At 37.4% G+C, this 27,904-nt stretch overlaps 1 protein-coding gene and 1 long non-coding RNA gene across 8 annotated transcripts; one reads left to right on the top strand and one right to left on the bottom strand.

Annotated features, from left to right (window-relative positions):
* LOC138911491 (uncharacterized) lies at positions 1–3,123 on the top strand. Its single transcript, XR_011417110.1, has 2 exons — positions 1–58; positions 168–3,123. It is a non-coding gene; the product is annotated as an uncharacterized lncRNA (long non-coding RNA).
* A 3,979-nt stretch (positions 3,124–7,102) lies between these two features.
* shams (glucoside xylosyltransferase 1 shams) lies at positions 7,103–27,203 on the bottom strand. 7 transcript variants are annotated; one of them, XR_004305315.2, is made up of 11 exons: positions 26,717–27,202; positions 26,539–26,660; positions 11,259–14,364; positions 10,943–11,188; positions 10,419–10,752; positions 9,167–9,762; positions 8,937–9,103; positions 8,837–8,872; positions 8,652–8,777; positions 8,571–8,595; positions 7,106–8,491 (listed from the first exon to the last, which is right to left on the bottom strand). XR_004305315.2 is itself a non-coding variant. In XM_032440798.2 (4 exons), the coding sequence occupies exons 2-4, from the start codon at positions 26,646–26,648 to the stop codon at positions 21,442–21,444; spliced, it is 1,068 nt and encodes a 355-aa protein (XP_032296689.1). In that variant the 5' UTR covers positions 26,649–26,670; positions 27,107–27,173; the 3' UTR covers positions 20,729–21,441. The 7 variants fall into 7 exon arrangements, 2 of the variants coding, with proteins under 2 accessions (XP_032296689.1, XP_015024793.1); XR_004305316.2 differs by having other exon boundaries at positions 9,167–10,752; positions 11,259–11,415; positions 12,907–14,364; positions 26,717–27,201; XR_004305317.2 differs by having other exon boundaries at positions 7,103–8,491; positions 8,652–8,774; positions 9,167–10,752; positions 26,717–27,203.
* Between the last annotated feature and the right edge of the window lie 701 nt (positions 27,204–27,904).

Raw genomic sequence — 27,904 nt, 5'->3', positions numbered from 1 at the left:
CTTAGACGACTACCTTTAATATATCCTTGTTTAATCTAATCAAATACCATTTTCACATGTACGTATTAATATATATATATATATAAATAATATCAGCAATGTATAAATTTAGTACTATTTTTCATTGACACGACATATTTTGTTCGCTTATTTTATATTTTATGCAGGAATTTACGAAAAAAAAAACGGTTATTATTGACTGGGAAACCGAGCTGAGTCGAAATATACATACAGTTTGTCAAGTAATTGTTTGCAAATTGAAAAACAGCACAGAAATTCATTTTTAAACTAATATTTTATCGAATTAAACTATTTCTTCTTAATTTTTTTTTGCATATTATTATTCTAAGTATTCTTCATTGATATAAGGCACAAACATAACAAAATTCAAAACGCCAATGTAAAACAAGTAAGAAGTTCTAGTCGGGAGCTCCCGACTAGGGGATACCCTGAACCCTCTTCTTCCAACATCAAATGCATATATATATTCTATTTTAGAAGCTATATGTCATAGCTATATGTTCGGTGACTCTAGCTCTTATTATTTACCAAAGTTGCCCAAAAAACAGGATATCGATACCGATTTTTATCGATTGCTTGGAAACGGAGTAAGTTACCGATTATCGGAAATAAACTCGATCTGCGCAAATACTGCCTCATTTTAGTTTTGTCTGTTTTTTTCATACCCTGAACCCATTAAAAATGGATATAAGGGTATATTGTATTTGTTCCAAATTCCAAATGAATGTAACAAGCAGAAGGAAGCATCTCCGACCCCATTAAGTATATATATGCTTGATCAGCATCAATAGCCGAGTCGATCTAGCCATGTCTGTCTGTTTGTCCGTCCGTCCGTCTGTCCATCTGTCCGTATGTATGAACGCAAGGATGTCACAACCTATAAGAGCTAGAGACTTGAAATTTTAGATGTAGGTGCTCCTAGTGCCCGCGCAGATCGAGTTTATTTCCGATAATCGATAAGATACTCCGTTTCCAAGCAATCGATAAAAATCGATGTAAATATGCTGTTTTTTGGGCAATTTTGGTAAATAAAAAGAGCTAGAGTCACATAGCTAGAGTCATATAGCTTCTAAAATAGAATATATATATGCATTTGATGTTGGAAGAAGAGGGTTCAGGTTATCCCCTAGTCGGGAGCTCCCGACTAGAACCTCTTGTTTGTATTTACCGTTGTACTGAAAATTCAAAGAGCACTGAGAGTAAGCCAAAGCAGCGATACAGTTTTATGAACCCGAACAAAAACGCAGGCGACTTTGGGCCAGCCGTACAGAAAGCGAGCGGCCCTATTGCCGTACTCCGACTGTCCAGTCTATATTTTGTTTGGTTAGTGGTACAACCTAACGGCACTGTGGCCGCGGGAGTTAGTGCACGAGCCAACATTTTGAAAGGAAGGCCAAGCCTAAGCATGCAACTCTCAAGTACGCAAGTCATGCATTTGATAAAAGAGAGTCGCTGCGCTAGAGCACGAGTTGCAGAGGTCCAACACTGGTGAAGCACATGTGAGTTCAGCTACTGATCCCGTAAAGTTGAGTAATGCTGGCGTGCGTGATACAGATAACCTACCGCCATTTTTGTTTGGACCTTTGAGCGGAGAGTCATCGACGAGTGGTCAAACTTTCACTCGTCATACGTCAATTTTGGGTGGAGTCCCAAATTCAAGTGAAAGTTTAATTGGAACTGCCATTTTGAGCAGATCGCTAGATCGTTAGGCATTGCCAACGTCATTGAGTAGAAATTTGGAACCACAGTTGCAAGCGATATAACTGGCTACTGTTCGGGATAACTGTTCTACACCATATTGTTCTGCAGGCATTTCGCAGCCAACGCTCAGCTACATGCTGGCACAAGAGATCCAACAAGCGATCATTTTAGAGCTATGTATGTCTGCTATGCAAATTACCAGATCTACCCGAGTTTGGAGGCCAACCTGAGGATTGGCCTATATTCTTCTGCACGTTTATGGAAACAACTTTGTCGTACAACTGTACGAATATAGAGAATAGCCAACACTCAAAGGCGAAGCACGTGACACTGTGAAGTCGTTGCTCATACATTCCAGGAACAACGTGATGGAACAATTACTTTTAAGATATGAACGACGCCCTGAACAACTAATACGTAGCCACCTAATTTGTATTCGAGAGGTGCAGGCAATTCAAGAGCACAGCATACCTAAAATCGTGTCATTTGTTACACGATTGAGTAACCTTGACGCGGCAGCAATGGTCGGTGACATTTCAGTGAACTCGACATTATCCAAGGTGCCGCAGCACTACAAGTCGCTGCTGGCTGTTCTTCCAATTTCGGGAAGGTGCCGTTGACGTTGGTGGGGATATCCGAAAGATTTTCCATCAAGTGTTGATTTGGCCACAGGATAGATGCGCCCGATTCCTGTGAGATGAGGGTAATGGAGCAGCGTGCTTCAAACTCCATGAATGCCCTGCAGTATCAGGATTCAGATCGTCGCGCGGTTAAATCTAGTATTGAATGTCACTATGTGGACGACTATGTGGATAGTTTTAATAGTGAAGGCGACGCCATCGCCATATCAACAAGAATAAGAGAAATACATATAAATTCTAAATTTGACTTGTGCCTGTGCATGTGTTGGAAGCCAGCCGCAGACGATTTCAAATTCAACATGAAGTACCACATAGTATCCTGATGTGTGCTTAATTTGGAGCGAGTTCCTACGAAAAGCAAATTCTTGAGCTTGATCATGTCAACATTTGATTCTTTTCTATTTTAGGTTCTCATGATAACTGGAAAGTTATTAATGCCGGAGATCTGGCGAAGAAATGTGCAATGGGATGAACCCCTACTAGATGAAATCGCCCGCGCCTTAAGTAAATGGCTTCCTGAAGCCAACGTGGAAGGATTGCTGAGCTCGCACCATTAATTTGGCCCAATACCTGTGCTGGCAATATAACTGCACGTTTTTGTCGACGCTAGCCAGTCAGCATTCACAGCTGTAACTTACTTGAGGGTCACCTATGACATCAACGAGATGCGAGAATACTTCATATGTGCCAAGACGATGTGCTCCCCAATGAAAACTATGTCAATTCCACGACTGGGATTGCAGGCAGCCGTGTTAGGATCGAGGCTAATGGACACTGTCAAAAGGAGCACAGTATGGCGATCAGTGACGCTATACTATACCTCAAAACAGTGCTGCGTTGGATAGGCACCACCCACCGTCGATATAAGCAGTTCTTGAAAAATCGAGTTGGGAGAAATTTTGGAGTCAACTAAGGTTTCCCAATGGAGATGGGTACCTACTCCTGAAAATGCAGCAGACGACGCAACGAGGCCGCATTGCCACGCAGACCTAGCCAACGGTCATTATTGAATAATGAATTTGTATTATATTTTTCAATTTGCTTGTCTGTAACATTCGTTTGTCATATGTGTCTAAAAATTTATTGTGAGACAATGGTGTTCATAATTATCTGGTATGTCTATCATGTATATTTTAAAGATTAAGAGTCCAGCTGTTTATTTGATAGGGTTGATATCTAGAAACTGGTTATTACTTCCTGGTAATATAATTGACATCATTAGTGCCAGAAAAATGAATGTTATAGGTCCTGATTTGGAATTTCATCCTCCAGTAAATATTTGTTCTTATTAAATTTCTTTTGTTTTTGATAATTTATTTTATATTGCTTAACTTTTCGACCTCTGTTAGTCTCTTTATAATGATCTTCGTCAATTTGTTCTATTTTCCAAGTGGGCTTGTAAGGGTATCCATGCATTATGGGGCTTTCCTAAACTTAGTATTTATTTCGAATTCATTTCGGATTTTATTAAGATTATTTAATATTGTCTCTTTCATGTATAAAATAACCCGAATTTCCGTGAGTATATGTTCGTCTTTATTGTCAGTATTTATAATACGTATTATTTTTATTAATTGTATAATAGCCACTTAAAAAATGTCACATTTTAAAATTTGACATATTGGTGTCCCACAGGTTGTCGGTAACATGTGAGTTTCAAAAGTACCTATCCTCACCATTGGTTCGGGTAAGAATTACCTCATGCATTTAATGATATGTGGAACACAAGCTAGATCCGTAGCGTTATCACGATATGTTGGGTATGTTGCTTTGGCACAATTGTAAGTTCTATTGTTCACGTTTCTTTTTCTAATAATGCTGGCAGCCGCGAAGCGATTTTTTGATCTCGACTACATTGCACTGAACGCTTCTATTGTTGAGAAACACTATTTCCTGTTGGTTGATTGGCCGAAGCTAATAAGCAGCCATATAAATAAATCAATTATTTTTAGTAAGCGCTCATGTAAGAGTTAGTTTTTAGGGCATATAACTTAGAGTTAGAGTTAGTATTTAACGATATAATTTTTACGCCAGGTACACGCCTATGGAAAATTGAAACCTATCCTTTTCCCTTGGTCTTCAAATCTTTTAAAATCATGTTAAAAATCAATGAAGCGGTAACCAAATGTTGGATTTTGCGAAATTTAAGAAACATATCGCAAACTAATTTTGACAAAGATATTTTAAAATGATTTTGAAGCCGATCGGATGGTAAGCAATAAGCTAATACAACCGTTTCTTCCAATTTACCACAGTTACGGACGGAATTTCTACTAAGTTCTTATGTATGTATTTGAAAATAATTTTGCAACAAATCAGGTTTTTGGATTTATCTAATGATCTCTGGATATGAATTTAAGCTTTATCCACCAAAACTTGACCCCATTCATACCAAGGAATAATAGATTATCCGTAAATTATAAAAACAACTTCAAAGATGCAGGAGTTGCAGGGAATGGAGTGTAAATTCTGTTTTCGTCCATATGCTATTTGCTCTAGTAGATATATTGGTTTCTTTAAAGGATATGGGTTACGCATGAGATATGCAGCCAGCATTATATATGCGGATCCCAAATATTTGGCTCAAGTCCATGTTCTTTCTTAAAAGCCAATCTTGTGAAGTTCGATAAATTAAGGATAATACGCCATGCTAAACTTGCCACTGGATGGTGATGAATATCGAAGCTACCACCGCAGCCAACTTCAGCAAGGCAATGCTAATACGCAGTCATCGCAGGTATACGGAAGCATTAACCAAATAAAACCTGTTGCGTTGACGTAGTGGACATACTGAATATATATCATATAATCACTAACCAAACAATTTCATATTACTCATGCCTTCAAAAGAGTAAAAATGTCAACGACTTTTGAAAAAATTAAATTTGTAGACATTTTTGCTTGTCGGACACATGCACACATTTAAACGATCCATAAGCATGAGAGAGCACTGAGAGTAAGTGCGAGCGAGATTAAATTAAACAGCGTTGCCGTTCTATCGCATAAGTCATATGGACAAGTGTAATCCTGTAAGTCATATGTATATCTGATTCCCTTGCTCGCGATTTTGGACCAGATGACACCGATATTTTTGTGCTCGATTTCCTCTATGTAATATCCAGTCTATACGTTGTTTGGTTAGTGGTAGAATGCCTGTAGCTCCAGCAGTTTAGATTCTTCTTTTTCTTTGTTTAGCATTTTTATTCCTTGGTTAACCGCTTTAATTACATGGTTGAGTTCGTTAATTTAAACACTGTTTTGAGCTACTGAGTTCTTTTTATCTTCGAGTTCTTCTTTATCATTGTTATCTAGAGTTCCAAATAAGTATTTTTATGTTGTTCCTACAACATTGGGTTATCCTCTTTTACTTTTTTATACTATTCGGTTACCGTTTATTTCTCTTTGCAACGTTTCTGTTAAATAATGAATTTGTATTCTGTCTTTTTACTTGTTTGTCTGTAACATTAGTTTGTCATATGAGTCTTCTGTGGTGCTCATAATTATCTGGTATGACTATCATGACTATTTTAAAAAGTAAGTATCCATTATTTTCTTTAATAGGGTTAATATCTATAAACTGGTTATTACTTCCTGGTAATATTGTTGACATAATTAATGCCAGAAAAAATAAAATTTATAAGTCATGTTTTAGAATTTCCTTCTTCAGTAAATATTTGCTCTTATTTAATTTCTTTTGTTTTGATAATTTGTTTAATAATGTTTAATTTTTCGACCTCTGTTAGTCTTTTCAAAATTATCTTCGTCAATTTGTTTTATTTTCTGAGTGGGTTTGAAATGGTTTTGTAATTTATCGTGAATTATAGGTGCTTTCCTAAACTTAGTATTCATTTTGAAGTCATTTCGGTTTTTATTAAGATTGTTTATTCTCCTGCAAGCAACAGGCACACAAGCGCATAAATGGTTCTATTCATATACAAAATATGCAAGTATTCGTGAATAGCGAGTCCAAAATATTTTAAATGCACACATGGCAACGCTTGGGTACCCTTACCAACAATAGCGAACTAAAATGCCAGAATTTCGCATCAACGTGGCAAACCCTTTCTCTATTTCATATTAGCCATGCCTTCAAAAGGGTAGAAATGCCTCAGCATTTGGGAAACATTGAATTTTTGCGCAATTTTGCTTGTCGGACACATACACACACACATTGAAACGATCCCTAAACATAAAGAAAGAGCATTGAGAGCTGTGAATAATTGCGAGCGAGATAAAAGTTAACAGCGTTGCCGTTCTATCGCACAAATCATATGGAAGAGAGTGCGCCAAGCACTTTCCTGTAGAGTGAGCGGTTCAAAAATACATCATATGTATATCTTACTCCATTACTCGCGAGTTTGGACCAGATGCCTCCGATACTTTTTTTGCCTATGTGATGTCCAGTCTATATGTTGTTTGGTTAGTGGTACTAGGTAGGGACTACAATCTGGTTAGGAACTACAATCGGGCAACTGGCTCTGCCGAACAATTCCTTGGGTAAGCATATCTTCAATTTGCTTTTCGACTTCTTATTCAAAGCGAACGGGTAACCGTATGGTTTTCTTATTTTTTCAGTCATTTTAATAGTTTTGTTTTTTTTTTTATAATTTAGATGATCAATTCGGTGATCTTGTCCCGATGATATTTTTATACTTATTGCGTAATTAACTTCTTGTGTATAACTTTTAGGTTTAAAATATGATTAAAAACCTGTTTCTGCACTTGAACTAATGTTTTATATTTAAACGATCTCTCGCTAATTTTTACACCGTCATCACTGTAGTCATCAATGGCGTTGTTTGCCTTTAATAAATTTCTGCCTAAAAGCATGCTATAGTGAGGGGAAAAATCATGTATGTAAAAGATTTGGTCTTGCTTAAAGAGTTTATTAGGTGCAGTGGATACATAATGATTTAGTTTTGTCATAGTTCTAATCAAAGTAGGTCTTGCATAAGCTGGTATATAATGAGACATCTGTATTGTTTATTATTAAATGTAATTTCTATCTACTGGCATGTCTCGAGGCTTCAATTAGAAAATTTCCGTCTTTAATTTCGTTATTTTGAACCTCCTCATGTTGGTTGTTCTGAAATCCATACTCTTCTTGTACGTAATTACCCTGATAGTTGTTTGATTGTTGATAATTGTTATCAATCATAATTTTTTGGGAACCACTAGTATTTTCTCGTATACGCTTGTACGATTGATTTGGTATATATCTACCCGGAGAAATATTTTGATTTATGGGGTTAATTATTTGTGTTTTAAATTCTGTTTGAATTTTGAGCTAGTTGCTTATTTTGGTTAAAATAGGTTTGCTTGTTCAGAGTATGTTGTGAAAAATTGTGGTTTTTGATTACTGTTAGTCATGTAATTTGGGGTAAATTGAGGTAAGGTATTTCGTGCAATATTGTTAGTATTTGGGTTTTTATTATGGTTATTATAATAATTTTCTTCATTTGTGCTCCTTGTCTTAATTTCGAAATAGTTGATAAGTCGTGTCTTGCGAGTGATATAAAATTGACTTTTAGAGAATATACAAATTATGTATGGTACATTAAGATAGACTGTACAAAATGTCATAAGGATCGGTTTATAAAAACCAAAGTTATGTGTAACTGCGCAATTTTATGGGGCAGCTAGCAAATACATTCATGCGCGCCTGCTTGGCATTCTAACAGCATGGTAATTACTTATTTTTTCTGCAATGCTATTTAAGGTTGTTTTTTACTCATAGGTACTTAATTATTCGTAGAGGCATAGCGAGTCGTGCGTTCTGTCGTGAGTTCGAGCCGTTCCGGGGAAACTATTATATTTTGTCTGGTGGACTAAAACCTCTTGCTGCTTATCCTACTCATATGATTTTCGATGCTGTTAGCATTATTTTAAGTCGGCTGCAGAAGGCATGCTATTATTATTTTTAAATTTGTAAACATACAGTACCATGCAACGCTGCTTATGAATAACAGTGGTTCAAAATTCTATCACTATTTATATATATGTTTATAATAAGATGACTTTACTTTTGCATTTTGCTTAATTATATATGTAAAATAAAAAAAAAAACAGGATATACATATATTGCGCCGAAAGGAAGACCCAAAGGTTACGGCCAGTGCCAGGGGAATCTGAAAACGAAAAGTTTAGTTTTGGTTCCACGAACTCCGTACATTTGTATATGCATATACATAAAAGAAATTTACTTACCTCGCTCTAGCACAACAACGATAGGCTAAGTGAAATTAAGGAATTTAGTAAATATATATTAATAATTATAAGAATCTTTACAACACACTATCCGGGATGTTTGGGGAACCAATTGCTCAATTTAATATTTATAAATTCATTCTTTAACGCTGTTATCGGCGGCAAATGGCCATAGCTTTCGATGACGTCTTTTCCTCTGGTGTTCTGCTGTAAATTAAAACTTGGAGATTAATGCCTATTGTCTATAATCTGAGAAGAACTGTTACCTTGTAAAAAATGAGAAATAGCAGATTGCAGATATCCTGCAAGGAAATAAAGAATAATATTAATTGTTAGTACCGATAAGAAATGCGACCAATTATATACCGTTTCCGGAGACAGAAATCTCTTGGTAACTGTTCATTGATGGGGAAAGGTGGCATGACAGCCGACATATGTTGATGCAGGCATTCTAGTGGCCGAAATGAAGGAGACAAGATCAGAAGATCGTCTCAAGTAGGTCGTGTACGCTAGGTACGAAACCGGGACCTGATCTGGAGAGGTAAGGAAGATAAAAAGTGTTTTTTTTTTTTGATAATTTAAAATGAACGTCTCACCTTGGTTCTTGCTGTTTGATGTTATCGATTTTGTGGTTTGTTTTGAACAGTGTTGTGTAGGTCTGATTTTCTACGGAAATTGTACCTTTGTTGATATCGATTATGCGGACTGCGGGATAGGACAGAGAACCGATGAGCCAGTCGGCGCGGCCCACCGAGAAACAAGCAGTTTTTTGAAGAAGCACCTAGTTTTCTTGAAGTCAGTGTGTAAATCAAAGAAGATAAATAAAAATATCTGTACAGGTACAGAAAAAAGTTGTTCCTTGGCTTTAGGATCCACACCACTGATGTCTTATGCAGAACGCGTTGGTGGCCCATTATAGCGCAGCGATATTTGTTTATTTATTTGTATATTTGTTTTTGTTTATTTGTTTTCATTGTCTCGTTCTGCGTTAATATTGTATGTATGCTGACCGTTGTTAGAAGAATTTCGAAAACAGGTTACCCAGGACGATTGTAGAATCGAGCCTGCGCTGCATCTGTCACTCTGCATAAATGGCCAGAACAGCGACAGAGACGGATTTTGCCATTGTGTCCATTAACATGGGGAGTTGTCTTGTCGCAGTTGATGGCAGTATGACACGTTCGCATGTTGCCTGGTGATAGCCGCCATGACAAAATAAATTGCGATAAATTGTGATATATCGTTATTAGAGCTTACATAAGGTTTACTATTTGTTTTGTCTAATTTTGAGTTTACGTTTGGTGTGTGCTGCCCGTAGTTATATAAATTTCGGAGCCAGGTGACCCAGGACGATATAGATTTGAACACCGGAGGACCAGGAACAGGACTGGGTTGCCGACGTTGACGGAATGTGGGATCACCACTGTCCCCATCGATTTTGGTAGGGGGTATAGTGAGAACGCCAATAAAATTTCGAGGGTTTGCTGAGCGGCAGATCCCGGCGGAGGGTCATCTGGTAGACTTAGAGAAGCAATTGGTGCAACAAAATATTCCTCCAAGGAATCTGGAGTTCCCAAAGAGCAACTAAGGTCTCCGTTCTTACGTCGGCAGCAAACGCGGCAATAGCTCAAGCTCACCAATGAGTCCATCCACGAGGAAGGGCGAATCGGTTTCATGCCACTAAAGCCACACAGACAAGGCGGGCGAGGAGCGGAGTACTCATCCAGCAGCCCAGTGTAAGTTGCATATGCTCAAGCGAGGAACTGGCATAATCCGAATAATCGCCATTTACGAGTCGAGAACCGGAGAGTGGATGAAATGTATGCCAAAGTACGAGAAACAGCGTACCTGAACCTCAAGCGGTGGAACGTCAAGTTCGATGGCGAGGTCGCAATGAATTCTGTCGAGGACTTTGTGTTTTGACTGGAGCTCCTGCAAAGGCAAAATCAATGTCCGTGGAAGGAAGTCCTGCGCTGTTTTGACCGACCGTGCCCGCGAGTGGTATTGGATGCACAAGCGGTATTCTAGGATTGACAGCTATATGTAACTGCGGCACGCTCTCTAAGACAGGTTCCGGGGATATCAGACGGAGCATGTTGTGATGCAGGAGCTACAGACCAGCCAACGAGTGGATGACCACATCCACCATCTACGTCAACTCGCCGAGCGATTCCACATTCCGCTGGGAGACCACGAAAGGAACCGCGTTCGGGGACGGCGACCGCGAAGAAGTAGGAGAAGAGCACCAAAGCCAATAGTAGTTGAAAAGGGGTTGAATAGAAACAGTAAGGATCAGGATACGAATAACGATACGGATAAGGATAAGACTATTAATAAGGATATGAACAAAGGAAGAACATAAACGGGCTTACCATATGGTGAAAGCTCGTGCGCGCTTCCGCACACGCAGGATGAAGAGACGTCAGGTCAGTGAAGCGGTGAGACGAGAGGATGGCATAGACCCACGGGTATTCGGCGGTGTGGAGATCGCCGGGATAAAATTGACTCCAGAAATGTATCTGCTGGGACGAGGATGCCTTGAGCTAGCGCAGCCATACGCATCGATCTAAGGACAGCGCCGGGTGCCAATCGTCCAATTTTAGGCAGCGTTGTTTTGCCTGTGCAATTCGGAAGTATGAAAGTAGTGATCTATTCTACATGTGTCCGTACCTGCGACAGGAACTTTACCTGGAAATCGAATTTTGGCGAGCCTTCGTGATTGCCTCCGAGTTGCTCGGCCCGGCCATTAGGCCCGAAGCGCCTCCAGAGGCATCTGAGGTAACGGTAGCGAGCCCAAAGATGGCTTTTAACCGAGACAACAGCCGGACGACGGTGGTGATGAAGCCTGGCAAGTACAGGGTTTGTTTAGACGCCAGGAAATTACCCGCTTACCCGCTTCCATGCATCGATGCATGGGCTTGTCGCGCATCGACGAGATGCATTTTATTTTAGCGAGGATGATCGCAAGTACCAGATTAACTATTTGGTGACCGAGAAAGAATGCCTAGCCGCTAAACTGGCCATACATCCATTCCGACTGTACATGGAGATGATGCCGTTCACGGTAATTACCGATCACGCGAGCCTGCAAAGGCTTATGAATTTATAAGACTGGGCGCGAAAACAAGTAGTCTCTAGAACTGTAAGCGTTCCCTTTTTCCGTGCTGTAACGCAAGGGAGTCAACACATTGTCTAGAAGCGTAGAAGAGGAGGATCTGTTGGCATATCATAACCTGGAGTTCGAGAGCACCGAGTACCAAGAGCTGGTAAAGGAGTTGATGAACAACGGAAAAGGTCTACTTTTCAAGAGGAATGTGCATGAGAGCATTAAAGACGAAGTCGAAAGCACGAGTTGAAAGCTCTGGGTGCGGTAGTCGCTGATCGCTGCAGATTTTATCCAACAAGCACACGCGGACAAGGCCTCAGCTCATAGAGGCATAAGGAAAACGCTGCACGTACGCGCCGGCGATTCTATTGACCCAACAAGGCTATGCAAGTCAGGGACTACGTGCGAAAATGCCACAGCTGGAGCAAGGAGACCAAGGCACAATACTACCGGATGCAGGTCGGAATTGAGGAAGTGCGCGTCACCGAAACGTGAGAGCGGAACGAAACGGAACGGTATTGAGCAGAAACTGTGAACAGTTAAAAGTGCTGTAAATAGAAATTCGAATAATTAGTAAACAGTTGGGGGTATCTTCTCTTGAATCTGGCAACGCTTTTTGGAGGCAGAGTTGGTTCAAGAAATTGTTCATGAATATACGGCAACGCCTCTTGGCGTTCAACAACGCTTCTCATCCTCATGGTAACGCCGCTTGACAAAAAATCGTCAGAAATCTTCGCTGGCATTTTATGGTAAATTACAGTATTTAACAGCGGAATTCTTGCGAGAATATGGCAAAATTTCTTGAACTTTATAAGAGCAGCACCTTTCAGTCATATATTCAGTTTGTTAATGGTTTGTTTCCTATATTTTATGTAGATTTGGATTGTCTGGTAAGGCATGCATATCTAGGCCCCAGGCAGAGGGAGTCAGCAGGTGTAAAGGACCAGTAGGGAGCACAGTTTGCAGAAAAGAATCAAGTTTAATTTGGACAATTGCTTGGAGGGCTTTGAAATCGCGGCAGGCTTTCGGCAAAAAGGGATGGAATGGAAAAAAATGAGGAAAAAGAAAACTTTGGCTCCGATTGGCTCCAAGTCTTGCCTAGTTTCGTCTAGGGACAAGCTCATCAAAAATAACAGAGCATGGAAATAGGTCAATAGCGGGGGTCACAAACTGGGGCTCTGCCTGGAAGAAGTCGCGCCCGACCTGGCCCGGCGATCGCGCGCGTCTCACCTTTCCGCCTTATCTTCAGGCTGACTCTCCTAGAATGCGTTTTTTTCACTTGATGTGATGTGCACAATTGAGCGCAATTTTTTTGTTGTGTTATCGATCTATCGAAAGCAACGCTTTTGATAATTAACTTTGACTTGGCAAGCCAACTGGGCGACTCACACGTGTCGCGAGCAACTGGTTTGCCGCGTTTTCCATTTCAATTTTCGTATTCTGCTCTTGTGCGCTAATTGGGCACAACACGTATAACGTTTTGCTCCATTTAAATTATTTGTTTGAATGATGAGAGGCCGGCGTTACGTCCCGTTACGTCTCGATGTCGGAAAAGCTCACCAGGCAGCAGCTTTCGAAAAAGCAACTGCGAAACTCGACTGCAAGCAAAGTACATATTAAACGATACACACAGCTGGTATTGGATGGCATATGTACATGGGAAAGTTAATGACATGTAATCAGAGGACAAACGCTGCCAGCTGCGATTTAAAAGTGGATAAAAAACTCATTTTAACAATTTTCGAATCAATTTTTGAGGTTATGGCATGGTGTAACTGTTTTGTGCTCCATTAACGGGACATCACGATTGAAGCTGCGCCCCGGATTCATGCATTAGAAATTTTTCGTCTCTCTCGCTCTGTTTCGCTTGACCGTGTTTGCCTGTTGTTTGAAGGAATTTTTGGCAACTTCTTTGCACTCTTCTCCCTCTCACGCTCTCTTTTATGTTATGCTTGAAGGAATTTTTAGGTATTTTAGGCAATTACTCTCTTTGCTCTCTTCTTTAATTTTCCTCTTATTCCTTTCTCGGCGCAAGATGGGCATCCGTATTAGCCGCCTGGGTCAAGCTATGAAATGCGCACGGAGATACTTTGTAGCGGTCGCGCTCACGTTTACTTTAATCTGCTTGGTGATGTTGCATTTGACATTATTGGCGACATCGATAGTTTGCTTAATTGGTTGCGTCCAATATTGTCGGCCCCGTAAATATCTTTTCACCTCATGGGCTGGGTATCGGGTATCGGATAAAATCGAGCGCACAGTAAGCCCCAATTAACTGGAGGGTGGCAACGCCCGAATTACGACCCACTGCCCTGAAGGGGTCATGATTGGGCAACCGATTCAGTCGTAGAGAAATTGGAAGGAGAGCGGATCGGATGCCCTTGCTAATGCCCTTGGCGTACAACTGGGCCGTTGACTCTAGAGTGTAGCTGTGCAGATGGGCAGCAATGGTGAACAACTCTTACATGTAAGGTACAGGGAGTTAAAATTTTTATAATAATTAAAAATTAACATTGTGTAATGCCCAAAAAAAAATGCAAATTAAATTTAAATTGTGCCGAAAAAAATTAAGAAATTAAATTCTGTACGGCGATACGAGTCCGTTCCAAGAGCGCTATGCCACCCCAGGCTAAAGGCAGGGACCAGAGAACACGAAGGGTAGTCCGACTCCGTGGCCCGGCTAAGTTACTGCAAAGCAAAAAAGAAAAAAAATATCATATAATTAAGATAAATTTACTTTTTCATTTTTCCGAATAGAGGATGCCATTAACCCTCTTATTTCAACACCAGGTGCAACTCGCTCTACGTGCTCGTCTGGAGTAAAAAGGGTAAATTTAAAAAAAGTAGGTAGTGTTAAAACTTGAAACTAACCGCATTACTTGCCGCCGTCTCTACGCAACAGCCACACCAGACAAAAAACATAGTTTCGCTAGGGCTCGAACTTGCGACAGACCACACCACTGCCTCTACTGAACTGACATTTATGCGCGACTGCTTCGACTTCGATTGCATTGTTTTCTGTGCTGCACTTTTAATCCGTTATTTTCTTAATAAGACTCAATTATTGGTGTGGCAGCTGATAAAAGTCAGAGACAAGTGGCGCGGTATGTCGCGAGTTCAAGCCCTACTAAGGAAACTATTTCAGTTGCGAGCTCGAACTCAGCCAAAGGTTATGAAAACGATAATAACAATTACCAATTTAAAATGTGTTAATGGTATAACAATCCATTTTTGAAGTAGGCAGTTTCTTCAAGGTCAATAATTTTTTTTTTTTTTTGTGGGAGACTTAAGTATTTTCCAGATTCATGTATGTAATTGATTCTGCGGAAATGTACTATTTTGTACACTTATTTATTAGTTTTCTCGTTGAATATCCACCCAAGTGAAAAGAAATTAAGAGTTAATGCTTGTTCAATCGAATTAAACCCATAAAATAGAAAACAAAAAGTCCAAAACAAAGTAAACGCAATGAGAATATGTGTATTATTAAAATTTAGCCGCAGCAATCCGAGAGAAAGATCTTTCATCGATGGCAACAAAACAAAATCAATGGTCTCAAATAGCTTTGAAAATGATTTTGAAACTGAGCGGCCAGTAAACAAACTACTCTCATACAAACCTTTTCCGTCATTTTACGACTGTTTCGAGTGGAATTTCCCAAATCGCCGAAACACGTTTTCATTATATTCTTATTTAGAGATTTTAAAATATGTTTGATGCAAATCGGACACAGCTTAAAATTCTCAAAAAATAACTTGAAAATGCACTCTCCACCGAAATGAAATCTCTGATGAGTTTTTATACAGATGCAAACGAATTTGAAGGCAAAAGGCCACCCACCAAATCTTTGACTCCCATTTTGACCAAGGAGGAATGTATTTTTCGAAAAGTGTGATACCAACGTTTTTCGCTAAATAACCACTGAGTTTTTGAAATTGCTGAAAAAAAAATAAGTTTGAAGCAAATCGGACACCACTTAAAACTTCGCCCAAAAAACCTTTGAATCGCATTTCTACCGAAAAAGTTTAGATTTTGCATAAAATGTGAAACACGTCTTAAATGATTTTTCGTATAGAGCTTTGAAACTGAATTTGAGCGCGAAACGTCACGCACTAAATCACTCACCCCCATTTTCACCAAGGAGATACACATTTTTAAAAATGTATGAAACACCCCTCAAATGAATTTAAACAAAGAACTTTGAAATTGAGTTTGAGCCAATCGAATGGTAAACAAAAAAGTTTTATACAAACGTCTTAACGTGCACCTTCATCATATAAGGTAACTACAGTGAAAATTTCAGCTTTCTAGCTCTTACGGTTTGGGCTGTGCGTTGATCACCAATCAGTCAGTCAGTGTATCTTTTAAATTTCCTATCTTATAAATTCTTAGATATGAATAATAATGTTAAGAAATAAAATATTTATAATGAATCCTAAATAATCTACCGTTTTAATCCGGAAATCATGACCGATTTATTTAACGACCAGAAAATGAAGAAATGAAATGACGAGTGACCTTGCTCATCAAATTGAACTAAAAATCCCCGCTCTACATTCTAGCTAGTATCATAATCGTTGATGCAGTTGGCACATCAACAGCAACTCTTCGACTTTTTTGAAGCTGATATGTATGATATTTCACACATTCATAACTAAAAATTTTAACCATTTTCCTACATTTTTCGAGTTTGCAGTTTTTTTTAAATCCTAAACAAGCGATTAAAAATTGAATATTATACATATAACGGCAAATTGCGCTAGGTACAAAAACATGTTCTCTTTCGTTATTGTCAGTTTTCAAATTTATTTTTTTTCTTAAGCCGCAGTAGTATATATATAATAATTATAATATAAAATATTAATAAACGAGAAGGAAGAACTTTCTTCATACAACTTAATTTTCGACCCATCGCTCCAATGGTGTAGTAATATGATGTAATAGGATTTAGCTTATACACATGGTAAAACCAAAGACAATATAAACACTAAGATGAGTAACGCCCATACATTTGAATGCGACGCAAAATTTCTAGCCTGGCTTTTCATCTGGCCTTTAAGGCTTCGTGCGGCATGCCTGCCGACTGGTTGTTCGTTCTCCAAAGGCCAGACGAACGAATGCCGAAGTCACGGCTTGCTAATGCTGACACGAGCTACGAAGTTAGTCGCCAGCCTGCCTTCAGCAAAGGTGGTCGATGCTGCTTTGCGTCGCTTCGTTTTCGAAGTACATTGGGCGAAAAAGTTTAGAACTTACCATCGACGCAAAGTGCTTGTGCTTTGTCCATGAAATGCATGCTTTATTTAAATGATATATTACCCTAGATATTAACAAATACTTTTACAGGAAAATTTAAGAACTTTTATAATTTTTACACAAGGCGCTTCTTGCGCAATAACTATGTTAAGAAAATAGCACACATAGATTGATTTCACTTTTCTTTTTGGACAGTGTATGCTCGAAAAAGTTCTTGTCTCAGCCAATAGACTGGACATGAGTACCGGAAAGTAGTCACAAAATGTATCAGAGGCATCTCGCCCAAACTCGCGAGTAAGGGAGTAAGATATACATATGATGTATTTTTGGACCGGTTACTCTACAGGAAAGTGCTTGGCGCACTCTCTTCCATATGATTTGTGCGATAGAACGGCAACGCTGTTAACTTTTATCTCGCTCGCACTTACTCTCAGCTCTCAATGCTCTCTCTATGTTTAGGGATCGTTTCAATCTGTGTTTCGCATCGACGTGGCAAACCCTTTCTCTATTTCATATTAGCCGTGCCTTCAAAAGGGTAGAAATACCTCAGCATTTGAGAATAATTGAATTTGTGCGCAGTTTTGCTTGTCCTAAACATAGAGAGAGCATTGAGAGTTGAGAGTAAGTGCGAGCGAGATAAAAGTTAACAGCGTTGCCGCTCTATCGCACAAATCATATGGAAGAGAGTGCGCCAAGCACTTTCCTGTAGAGTAAGCGGTTCAAAAATACATCATATGTATATCTTACTCCCTTACTCGCGATTTTGGACCAGATGCTTCCGATACTTTTTGTGACAGCGCTGTTTGTATGTGATGTCCAGTCTATGTTGTTTGGTTAGTGGTCATATTTAGTTATGACCCCATTATAATTATAATGGCCTCCCCGCGGTGTTCCCTGCGTACTTTGTTCTTTATAATTCGAACAAAAAATAATAAAATAAAAAAAATAAAAATTAATTAAATGTATCTTTGAAAACAACAAATTTTCACTTTTATTCCTTAATTTATTTTGTATTACCTAAAAATAATAATAATGTAATTAATAATTTCAAATATAAAAAATTACATAAATATTTGCATCGACTTAAAAATACAAATTATTTGTACGGAGCCAACATTCATATATCAACTGAGAAAAACTAAGAAAATTGTTTCTTTGCCAGCCAGAGCAGTGGATAACAACACATTCAAATATGCTGTTATGTATGTATATTCACACGCATACAAACATAATTGATTGCACGGCCCTCATGGAGCCGAAGCTGAGGGCAAATTCTATTTTTAGCTTTTGCGTTCTCTCGGCTGTGAGAGCGCAATGCTACAGATTTCGTTTTCGTTCACAATTTTCAAAAAATCAAGCTGCATAGTAGCATTTTGTTGTATGGCGTTACTTATCTTAGTGTTTATATTGTCTTTGGTAAAACTAATAAATTAATTTGAAGGGTCGAGTAATATGAAAGGGTTTGGGCGAGCACAAATCATATGGAAGAGAGTAATCCAACGCATTTTCCTGTAGTGTAAGCGAATAAAAAGACGTCATGTGTATATCTTCCTCTCTTGCTCCCGATTTAAGACCAGTAGTGGCCAATTTTGGTGTGTCCACTCTGGTTGCTCCACTTTTAGGCTTCAACATTTAATAATTTTTTGTTTTTATTTGCAAATACAACGTGCTAAATCGAAAGAATATAGAGAAAATAGAATTATATTTCATTAAATATTATTACTAACCAAACACCATGTTGTTTGGTTAGTAATATTATTGAGCATAGCTTATGCATTATGCATTTAAGGTTTTCTGCTTTGATTTAAACAGCCACATTGTTTTCTTTTATTTCACAAAATATAGCTATCTATTAAATGCACTTAACATGAACATTTTATGAAAATTTGAAACAAGTTAATTTTGGTAAAACGAAGATTAAATACATTCCAAAAAGCAGGCTTCTTACCTGTGGAAGTTATACTATGTGTACTCTTGTAAAAGGTATAACAAATTTGAAAAGAATTTACTAAAAATATTAAATACAGCAGCTGAGTCGATACAGGTACGTATTTCCGTTTGTCGATCTGTTAGTAGTGTGTATTTGCTTCGAAATTATCTCGATTTGATAAATTAGTGTACAATATAGTACATTTCCGCAGGATCAATTATATAGATGAATCTGGAAAAATACCTAAGTGTTAGCGTCTGAAAGATCCCGCAAAAAAAAACAAACATGCATTGTTATACCTAAGACAATATAAACACTAAGATAAGTAACGCCCATACATTTGAATGCGACGCAAAATTTCTAGCCTGGCCTTTCATCTGGCCTTTGAGGCTTTGTACGGCATGCCTGCCGACTGGTTGTTCGTTCTCCAAAGACCAGACGAACGAATGCCGAAGTCACGGCTTGCTAATGCTGACACGAGCTACGAAGTTAGTCGCCAGCCTGCCTTCAGCAAAGGTGGTCGATGCTGCTTTGCGTCGCTTCGTTTTCGAAGTACATTGAGCTAAAAAGTTTAGAGCTTACGATCGACGCAAAGTGCTTGTGCATTGTCTATGAAATGCATGCTTTATTTAAAATATATATTACCACAGATAGTAACGATTAATTTTACAGGAAGATTTAAGAATTAAATAATTTTTTCACAAGGCGCATCTTGTGCAATAACTACGATAAGAAAATAGCACACATAGATTGATTTCACTTTTCTTTTTGGACAGTGTATGCTCGAGAAAAGTTCTTGTCTGTTCTTGTATGTATTTCTAAGTCGATGCAAATATTTACATAACTTCTTTCAATTAAATTAATATTATTTTTATTCTCCAATTAAGAAAATACAATTACATTTCAAGTTAACTCTAAGGTCAAATTTGGTTATGACCTCATTATAATTATAATGGCCCCTTTGCGGTGTTCCCTGGGTAATCTGTTCTTTATAATTCGAACAAAAAATAATAAAATAAAAAAAATAATAAAAATTAATTAAACGTATCTTTGAAAATAACCAAATTTGCACTTTTATTTCCTTACTTTATTTTGTTTATTACTTAAAAATAATAATAATTTAATAAATAATTTCAAATAAAAAAAATTAAATAAATATTTGCATCGACTTAAAAATACATATTTTGTACGATCCCAACCTCAGTACTCAAAATGCATTCATATATCAACAGAAATTTCGGGTAAGTCGTGATCTGCGCTAAAAAAAACAAAGAAAATTGTTTCTTTGCCAGCCAGAGACTGCCAGAGCAGTGGATAACAACACATTTAAATATGCTGTTATGTATGTATATTCACACGCATACAAACATAATTGCTTGCACGGCCCTCATAGAGCCGAAGCTGAGAGCAAATTCTATTTTTAGCTTTTTCGTTCTCTCGGCTGTGAGAGCGCAATGCTACAGATTTCGTTTTCGTTCTCAATTTTCAAAAAATCAAGCTGTATAGTAGCATTTTGTTGTAGGGCGTTACTCATCTTAGTGTTTATATTGTCTTTGGTTATACCATTAACATATTTTAAATTGGCAAAGTGTAATATGGTTTTCAACTAATGTATGTAACAGACACTTGGAATCAAACCCGACCCCAAAAGTATATATTCTTGGTTAGGCGCGACGTCGTAGAGGTCGATCTCAGAACCTATTTGTGAATGTCTTGCAATTTAAAACGTAGGTCCTCTTAGTGTCCGTGCAGTTCGAGTTTGTTGTGAATTATCCAAAAATTTCCCCGATTCCAAGTATTCGATATAAAAACAATGCTTTTTGACAAATCTCTTACGTTTTAAGAGCTAGATTCACCAAATTTGTCTCATATTGTATATAATGTAAAAAAAATATATATATATATATTTTAAAGCTTTAGCAAGTAAGCGCGTAGCGCGAGCTGCTTTTGTTTTTTTATGAAGAGAATCGCTTAGTCGGGCATTCCCGACATTGTTATTACTTCATTAAAATAAAATCTACATTTTACATATACAATATTAGAAAAAGTCAAACTAATAATAGGGCAAGTACAATAGTATTACATAATGAAATAATAATTTATCAACCTGTCATCACGATGACGGCACGTCATTTTCCATAAATTAATAAATTAGCTGGGACCTTACATTAAATGTTCCATGTGATTAACAAACCTTTTGATAGCTAATTATTTTGAATGACTATTCGTGCTTTAATCATTGTCTGGACTAATATAGTTTCTAATCTTAGTTATTTTCCTGTCCCAATTGTTCTTCGTGTAAAGCTGACTGCCTTACTTTGTAAAAAAAGATGCTTTTTAGAAACACCATATGTTGCAAAACTAACTTTCAAAAAAAAAAAAAGATCGAGAAGGGAAATACCTTAGTAAAGATAATAAGGAAATGATAATTTATTATATTCAGTTAAAATATGTAATTTAAAGGCTGTAATAAATAAATGGAGATGGATAATATATCCCAATTTTACGGCTTTTAACTTAGCTGCGATTTTCACTATGGACTGTAAGGCAAGCGAGTACTAAAAATAGTCAATACTTAGTATCTAATAACTAGCGCCGAAAAGAATATTCGCCACAAAGAGAATATCACCTGCAATTTTTCCACAACTAGATTCATTAACAGATTGGGCCCTTAATGCTGAACGAAGCGGCAACAAAAAATCGGTGTATACACTAGAACTAAATTGAAAACTTTCAATAGAATCATAAATTATTTTAAATAATGGTTGCTTTTTGGAATGGAAGTAGCCCCTATTACCATGTATCAATTTTATTCCTGAATAAGAAGTATTACAAATTGTCATATACATGCAGTGATCTGGGCGATAGTTGTATTCACATGGAATAATATGTAGTTTGTCGGGATGATAATAAAAAAGTATATTTATAATATCTTGGTCACCCCAGGTTATGCGGAACTTATATTCTTTATAAATAGGAAATACATGTTGTTCCCAATTAAAGTTTCGCATGCGTGTGAGGTTCATCAGCATGACTCCAGAGTTTACTCCAAGTTCACCATAAAAAGGATGCCGTGCAAAACGGTTATACCATCCAACATTTCCATTTTCGTGCTCAGGCGCCAAAGCAGCGATTTGACTGTCATTAAATTTGTCAAAAAATTTCCAAATATCCGTTATCGGAGATAAAAATAAAATATCTGTATCAACGTATAACAACGAGTCGACCTCCGTCAATAGGGACTAGAAATAAATTAAAATATACAAATTATCTTCAGTTTTCTAAAATAAAATTTTAGAGCCTTAGTGCATACAAATAAAACATAACTTTAACTGCTTAAGCAAAACAATATTTATCTTCGTGCAACAAGTTCTTACCGGCAAAAATAGGCGTTGTGCAGCACATGGCTTAAAAAGGGTTTTCCACTCCATTTCACTTTGATTTGGAAATTTTAATGGCAAAAGCTCAAATTCAAAGAGTTGGGGGAGTGTATCACGCCAGTCCGTCAGCTTCTCTCTTATTATTTCAGTTAATGGATCTTCAGTAAATATTAAGAACTTGAGGCATTCGTGATAATAATTAAAAAGGATAGCCGACTTTATCATAACTAAAGTCTCTTGGGCTCGCTGGCCACAGGCGACTGCAACAATATGATAGGTGGGACGCCTATGTCGCCTATGAAATTGTATACAAATTTGGTTAATAAATAAAAATATATTAATTTAAAGAAATTTTAAATAAAATAAATAACAAATTTCTATTTTCAGATTCCTGGTCTAACAGAAAAGTTATCCAGCTGCTAAACAAAAATCAAATGAAATTAATTTTTTCATAATTATAATATTACCAACAAATTAGAGGCTCTAGTCGGGAGTTCCCGACTAGGGGATGCCCCGAACCCTCCTCTAACAACACCAAATGCTCTACGATCGCTTTTCTTTTTAGCAGCATGAGAAGCAATCACACACCAAATTTCAATGAAACAACAATAATGCTACACATAATTGACACACCCTCCAACAAACGACTAAACTACAAGACAGACACAGAAAATTGCACTCACATGTACAGACATATCTTAAACAGCCAAAGAGCCTCAGTTTCAGTCTCTACGTCAGAAAGCACGGACGTGTAAAATAATGTATATAAAATGTTCAAATTATTGTTTAACTTAACGTAATCTTGTTTTTTGTATCTTGGTATTAGTGCCTTGATGACGTTTTGCCGATGTGCACCTGAAACCCGGACCTCGAGCCAGCCAGTAAATATTTTATATATGAAAAATTAGTTCCCTCGATAGGATTCGAACTCGTAAATGACCATGTTACTTAATCATTTTTATACGATTATTAGCTATTTGTGCAGGCGATCAAATTATTTTTATAAATGTTGGCGGAATGGCCAATTGTTAATAACTATTTAATTCCAAATATCTGTAATTTTATAGGGACAAATGTATTGTCAATTTTCAATAAAACGTTATTTTAATATTCTTTTTATGTGGTCACACTTTTCATTGCCAAAATGCAAATCTGTAAGCGCCGTTTTTTGCAAAAATGGCCGCTAAGAAGTGTGAAACCACCGTAGTAGAGCAGCGAAAAATTAAAATAAATTTACGTAAACACAGCAGATCCTATTAAGAAATTAATCCGCAGATTTTTGGACAACCCTACGCTAGAAAATGCTGAACGCACCGGCCGCCCACGAAAGTAAATGGGTCATGATTGCGCTAAAATAATACGTAAGATCAAAAATCTTATCATCCTAAATAGTATCAGAGGTTAAAGCGACTGGGAAACGAATTCGCCCCAAAACTTTACAGAGGGTACTACACAAGGCTGGGTACAATGCGAAAAGTATTGCCGTATTGGGTTTTCTCCATACCTTAATTCGGTATTCTAAGCGATAACTATTTACCGTTCGAGAATAGGGCATAGTTCCAGTAAGTTAAAAGCTTCCATTTAAACTCTTTGGCAGCTGCCAATCTCTTCGATTAGTTAATACACGAAATAAGTGGTTTGCGACTTAATTCTTGCACTGAATGTGTGTGTGTGTACATACAGAAATTCTTGCCCTTGTCCCCAGCTGACGTTGGCAAGTGTACTGCGCATGCGATTGGGGGACCTACATTCCATTTCAATTTCAAGTCTCTAGCTTTTATAGGTTCTGAGATCCTTGCGTTCATATGTACATACGGACACACGGACAGACCGACGAACAAAAGAACATGGTTATATCGAACAATATATATAATCTATGGGGTCGGAAATGCTTCCTTCTGCCTGTTACATACACAAATACATTATACCCTTTTTAGCAATTTTCAATGGGTTCAGGGTATAAAAAAAAACTGTTTCCCCGGTAGGGCTCGATATCGCGACCGACTTCTCCACCCGCTATGCCTCTGCTTTAAAATAGCAGCACTGAAAACAATCGCCATTGCAATCCTGTTGATAGAATTCATGTACATGTATACAGAAATTCTTGCAGTTTGCGCTAGCTGCCCTATCCATTTGCGCAGTAAAACATAAAAATTAAAAAAAATGTCTATAGTATATCTTATTGTGCCATACAATATTTGTGTGTTCTGAAAAGTCAATTGCATTTAAATTGTGTCTTATATTGGAGGGCAGCATAAATTGGTTTTTTAACTAGTTTGATAGCTCTGCGGTGGTAGCAGGAAGGTGGCGATAGGTATAACATGAAAAATACTTATATATATATATATAATATTCTAGAAGCAACATCAAGTTTGGTGCCTCTAGCTCTTAATATTTACTCAATTTTCTCAAAGACAGGACGTCGACGTCGATTTTTATCGATTACTTTGAAACGGGGCAAATTATCGAACATCGGAAACAAAGTCGATCTGCGCATGCACTAGGAGGACCTACGGCTAAAATTTCAAATCTCTAGCTCTTATAGGTTCTAATATCCTTGCGATCATACATACGAGACGGATAGACAGATAGACGGACATGGCTAGATTGACTCTGCTATTGAAGCTGATCAAGAACATATATATACTTTCTGCGGTTGGAGATGATTTCTTCCGCCTATTTACATACATTTCCATTTTGCAACACAATATCCCCTTTTTAGCCATTTTTAATGGGGTCAGGGATTAAAGATTAAAGAAGATAGATAGCTAATGACAATGGAATAAGCTTTAGATAAGGTCATAGCAAAGACAATATAAACACTAAGATGAGTAACGCCATACAACAAAATGCTACTATACAGCTTGTTTTTTTGAAAATTGAGAACGAAAACGAAATCTGTAGCAATACGCTCTCACAGCCGAGAGAACGAAAAAGCTAAAAATAGAATTTGGTCTCAGCTTCGGCTCTGTGACGGCCATGCAAGCAATTATGTTTTTATGCGTGTGAATATACATACATAACAGCATATTTGAATGTGTTGTTATCCACTGCTCTGACAAAGTCTCTGGCTGGCAAAGAAACAATTTTCTTAGTTTTTTAGCGCAGATCACGACCTTCCCAAAATTTCTGTTGATATATGAATGCATTTTGTGCACTCCGTACAAAAAAATTTGTATTTTTAAGTCGATGCAAATATTTATGTAATTTTTTATATTTGAAATTATTAATTAAATTATTATTTTTTGAAAGATACATTTAATTATTTTTTTTTTTTTTTATTATTTTTGTTGTTCGAATTATAAAGAACAAAGTACGCAGGGAACACCGCGAGGAGACCATTATAATTATAATGGGGTCATAACTAAATATGACCTTCGGGTATTTTCTGCGGAGCCAACCTCATGCATTCATATATCAACACAAATTTGGGATAGGGCATGATCTGCGCTAGAAAACTAACAAAATTAATTTCTTGCCAGCTAAAGCTAGAACAGTGAATATCAACACATACATACATACTTTAAAGTTCTTATGCATGTATAATTCACGCATACAAAGGTGCACGCTCGCTATTGGCTGAGACGAGAACTCTTCTCGAGCATACACTGTCCAAAAATAAAAGTGAAATCAATCTATGTGTGCTATTTTCTTAACATAGTTATTGCGCAAGAAGCGCCTTGTGTAAAAATTATAAAAGTTCTTAAATTTTCCTGTAAAATTATTTGTTAATATCTAGGGTAATATATCATTTAAATAAAGCATGCATTTCATGGAAAAAGCACAAGCACTTTGCGTCGATCGTAAGTTCTAAACTTTTTAGCTCAATGCACTTCGAAAACGAAGCGACGCAAAGCAGCATCGATCAGCTTTGCTGAAGGTAGGCTGGTGACTAATTTCGTAGCTCGTGTCAGCATCAGCAAGCCGCGACTTCGGCATTCGTTCGTCTGGTCTTTGGAGAACGAACAACCAGTCGGTAGGCATGCCGTACGAAGCCTCAAAGGCCAGATGAAAGGCCGGCTAGAAATTTTGCGTCGCATTCAAATGTATGGGCGTTACTCATCTTAGTGTTTATATTGTCTTTGGTCATAGCTTGTCGAACGCGCCAAAATATAACAAAAATCGTGTCTGTGCCATATTCTCTTACTTCGAACGGTATATAAACTCTCAGCAGCACTTATTGCCGAAAAAAACTATTCCTAAGGGCAATCGATTATATATTATTTAATATATTTATCTAAAGACATTAACATACTTCTTTATCCATATGAAAACATATATGCATGCAAATATACTTACATTTCGCTGTGTCCAGTGTCGGATTTGAATGATTCTATGGAGTCCCGATGTGGACGTTCACTCAATATGTAGAAAATCGTAGTGAGTGCCATAATAATAAGAAAAGACATTAGAAAATGTCGCTAAAATAAGCTATAGTAAGATAAGCTAGTTAAAATATCATACGAATTTTTTATACCATTTTGTTTTCTAATAAGTAAATTGCAATGCACGTAAATATCTATGTATGAATTTCTTTCCACGGCTACACATAAGCAATTATAACTAGCATTAGTTAAGACAAGGGTATAAAAAACACATCTGCTCATTCCTGGAAACCGAATCCTACGAAGAGCGCTTGTTATTGGTGGACGAAACATCGATTCATTGATCTTTTTAAATTTATGTCATATATCGATGTGTTTCCTATTGCACAAAGTTTCGGTTATTGTTAGTTTTAATCACTCTACACAAGTCACTCCAAATAAGTCGAGGGTGGAGTGTATTCCACGTAGCTTTTTTCATGATTCCATTTCCAGCATTGAAACTTAACTTTATTGTGTTTTTATTAAATATAATATACAATTACTTGCAGAAAACGCGATGGCAGAACGATTGTTGATTATCGTCCAACAACTATATTACTGACGATGATTTTCCGATAGTTTTGAACTATCCCTAATGCTTCGAGCTAAGCGATAGCACTAACCATTAGGGATGATTGATATTGCTATTTTTTATGTCACAGTGACAACTGTGAGAGTTCAAAACATGTCAGCGACAAATAACAGCGACTGATAGTTGACTTTTAAGTAATCCAACTTAAATAAAATTATGTTACGATGAATAAAATATATGGTATTGTGCTAACATGATATTTTTAGTTAAGTTAGTTGGTTAGTTAAAAGGCCGTATAGTTGCAAGTTCAAAATAACAGCCAAGTACACATCAGTAACACCGATCTTAGCTTTGCAACCTGAACGTAAGCCACAATCTGGATTCTGACTATAGCCATTAAATATACACTAAATTCACATATGCAAAAAACTTCACATTTTGTAAAATTTACATCAGGCAAACGCATAAATACTTCCAACCATATAGAGACGTGTGAAATTGGGTGTGCTCGGTCGGCCCAAAAAGATATCACACTTGCCAAAGATACCCTTACCCTTACCCATACAACAAGCATGGAAGATAGCAATTTTGCACATGAAGAGACCAAACCCTATAATAATATCACTCAACTACTTACTCGAAAAAGTTTGCGTGTGCATACGTAGCAAGTCCCAAAAGTTGAATAACTACAATTTGTTGTCTTTTTTAGAATTTGTGGACAAGCCGACGATAAATAACTCTTTCAGAAATACGACGTAGATATTAATGC

Source organism: Drosophila virilis, unplaced genomic scaffold, assembly GCF_030788295.1.
Source record: "Drosophila virilis strain 15010-1051.87 unplaced genomic scaffold, Dvir_AGI_RSII-ME tig00001170, whole genome shotgun sequence".
Taxonomy (NCBI): Eukaryota; Metazoa; Arthropoda; class Insecta; order Diptera; family Drosophilidae; genus Drosophila; species Drosophila virilis.
Note: the sequence above shows the minus strand (reverse complement) of the source record. Positions and strands in the feature narration are given on the sequence as shown.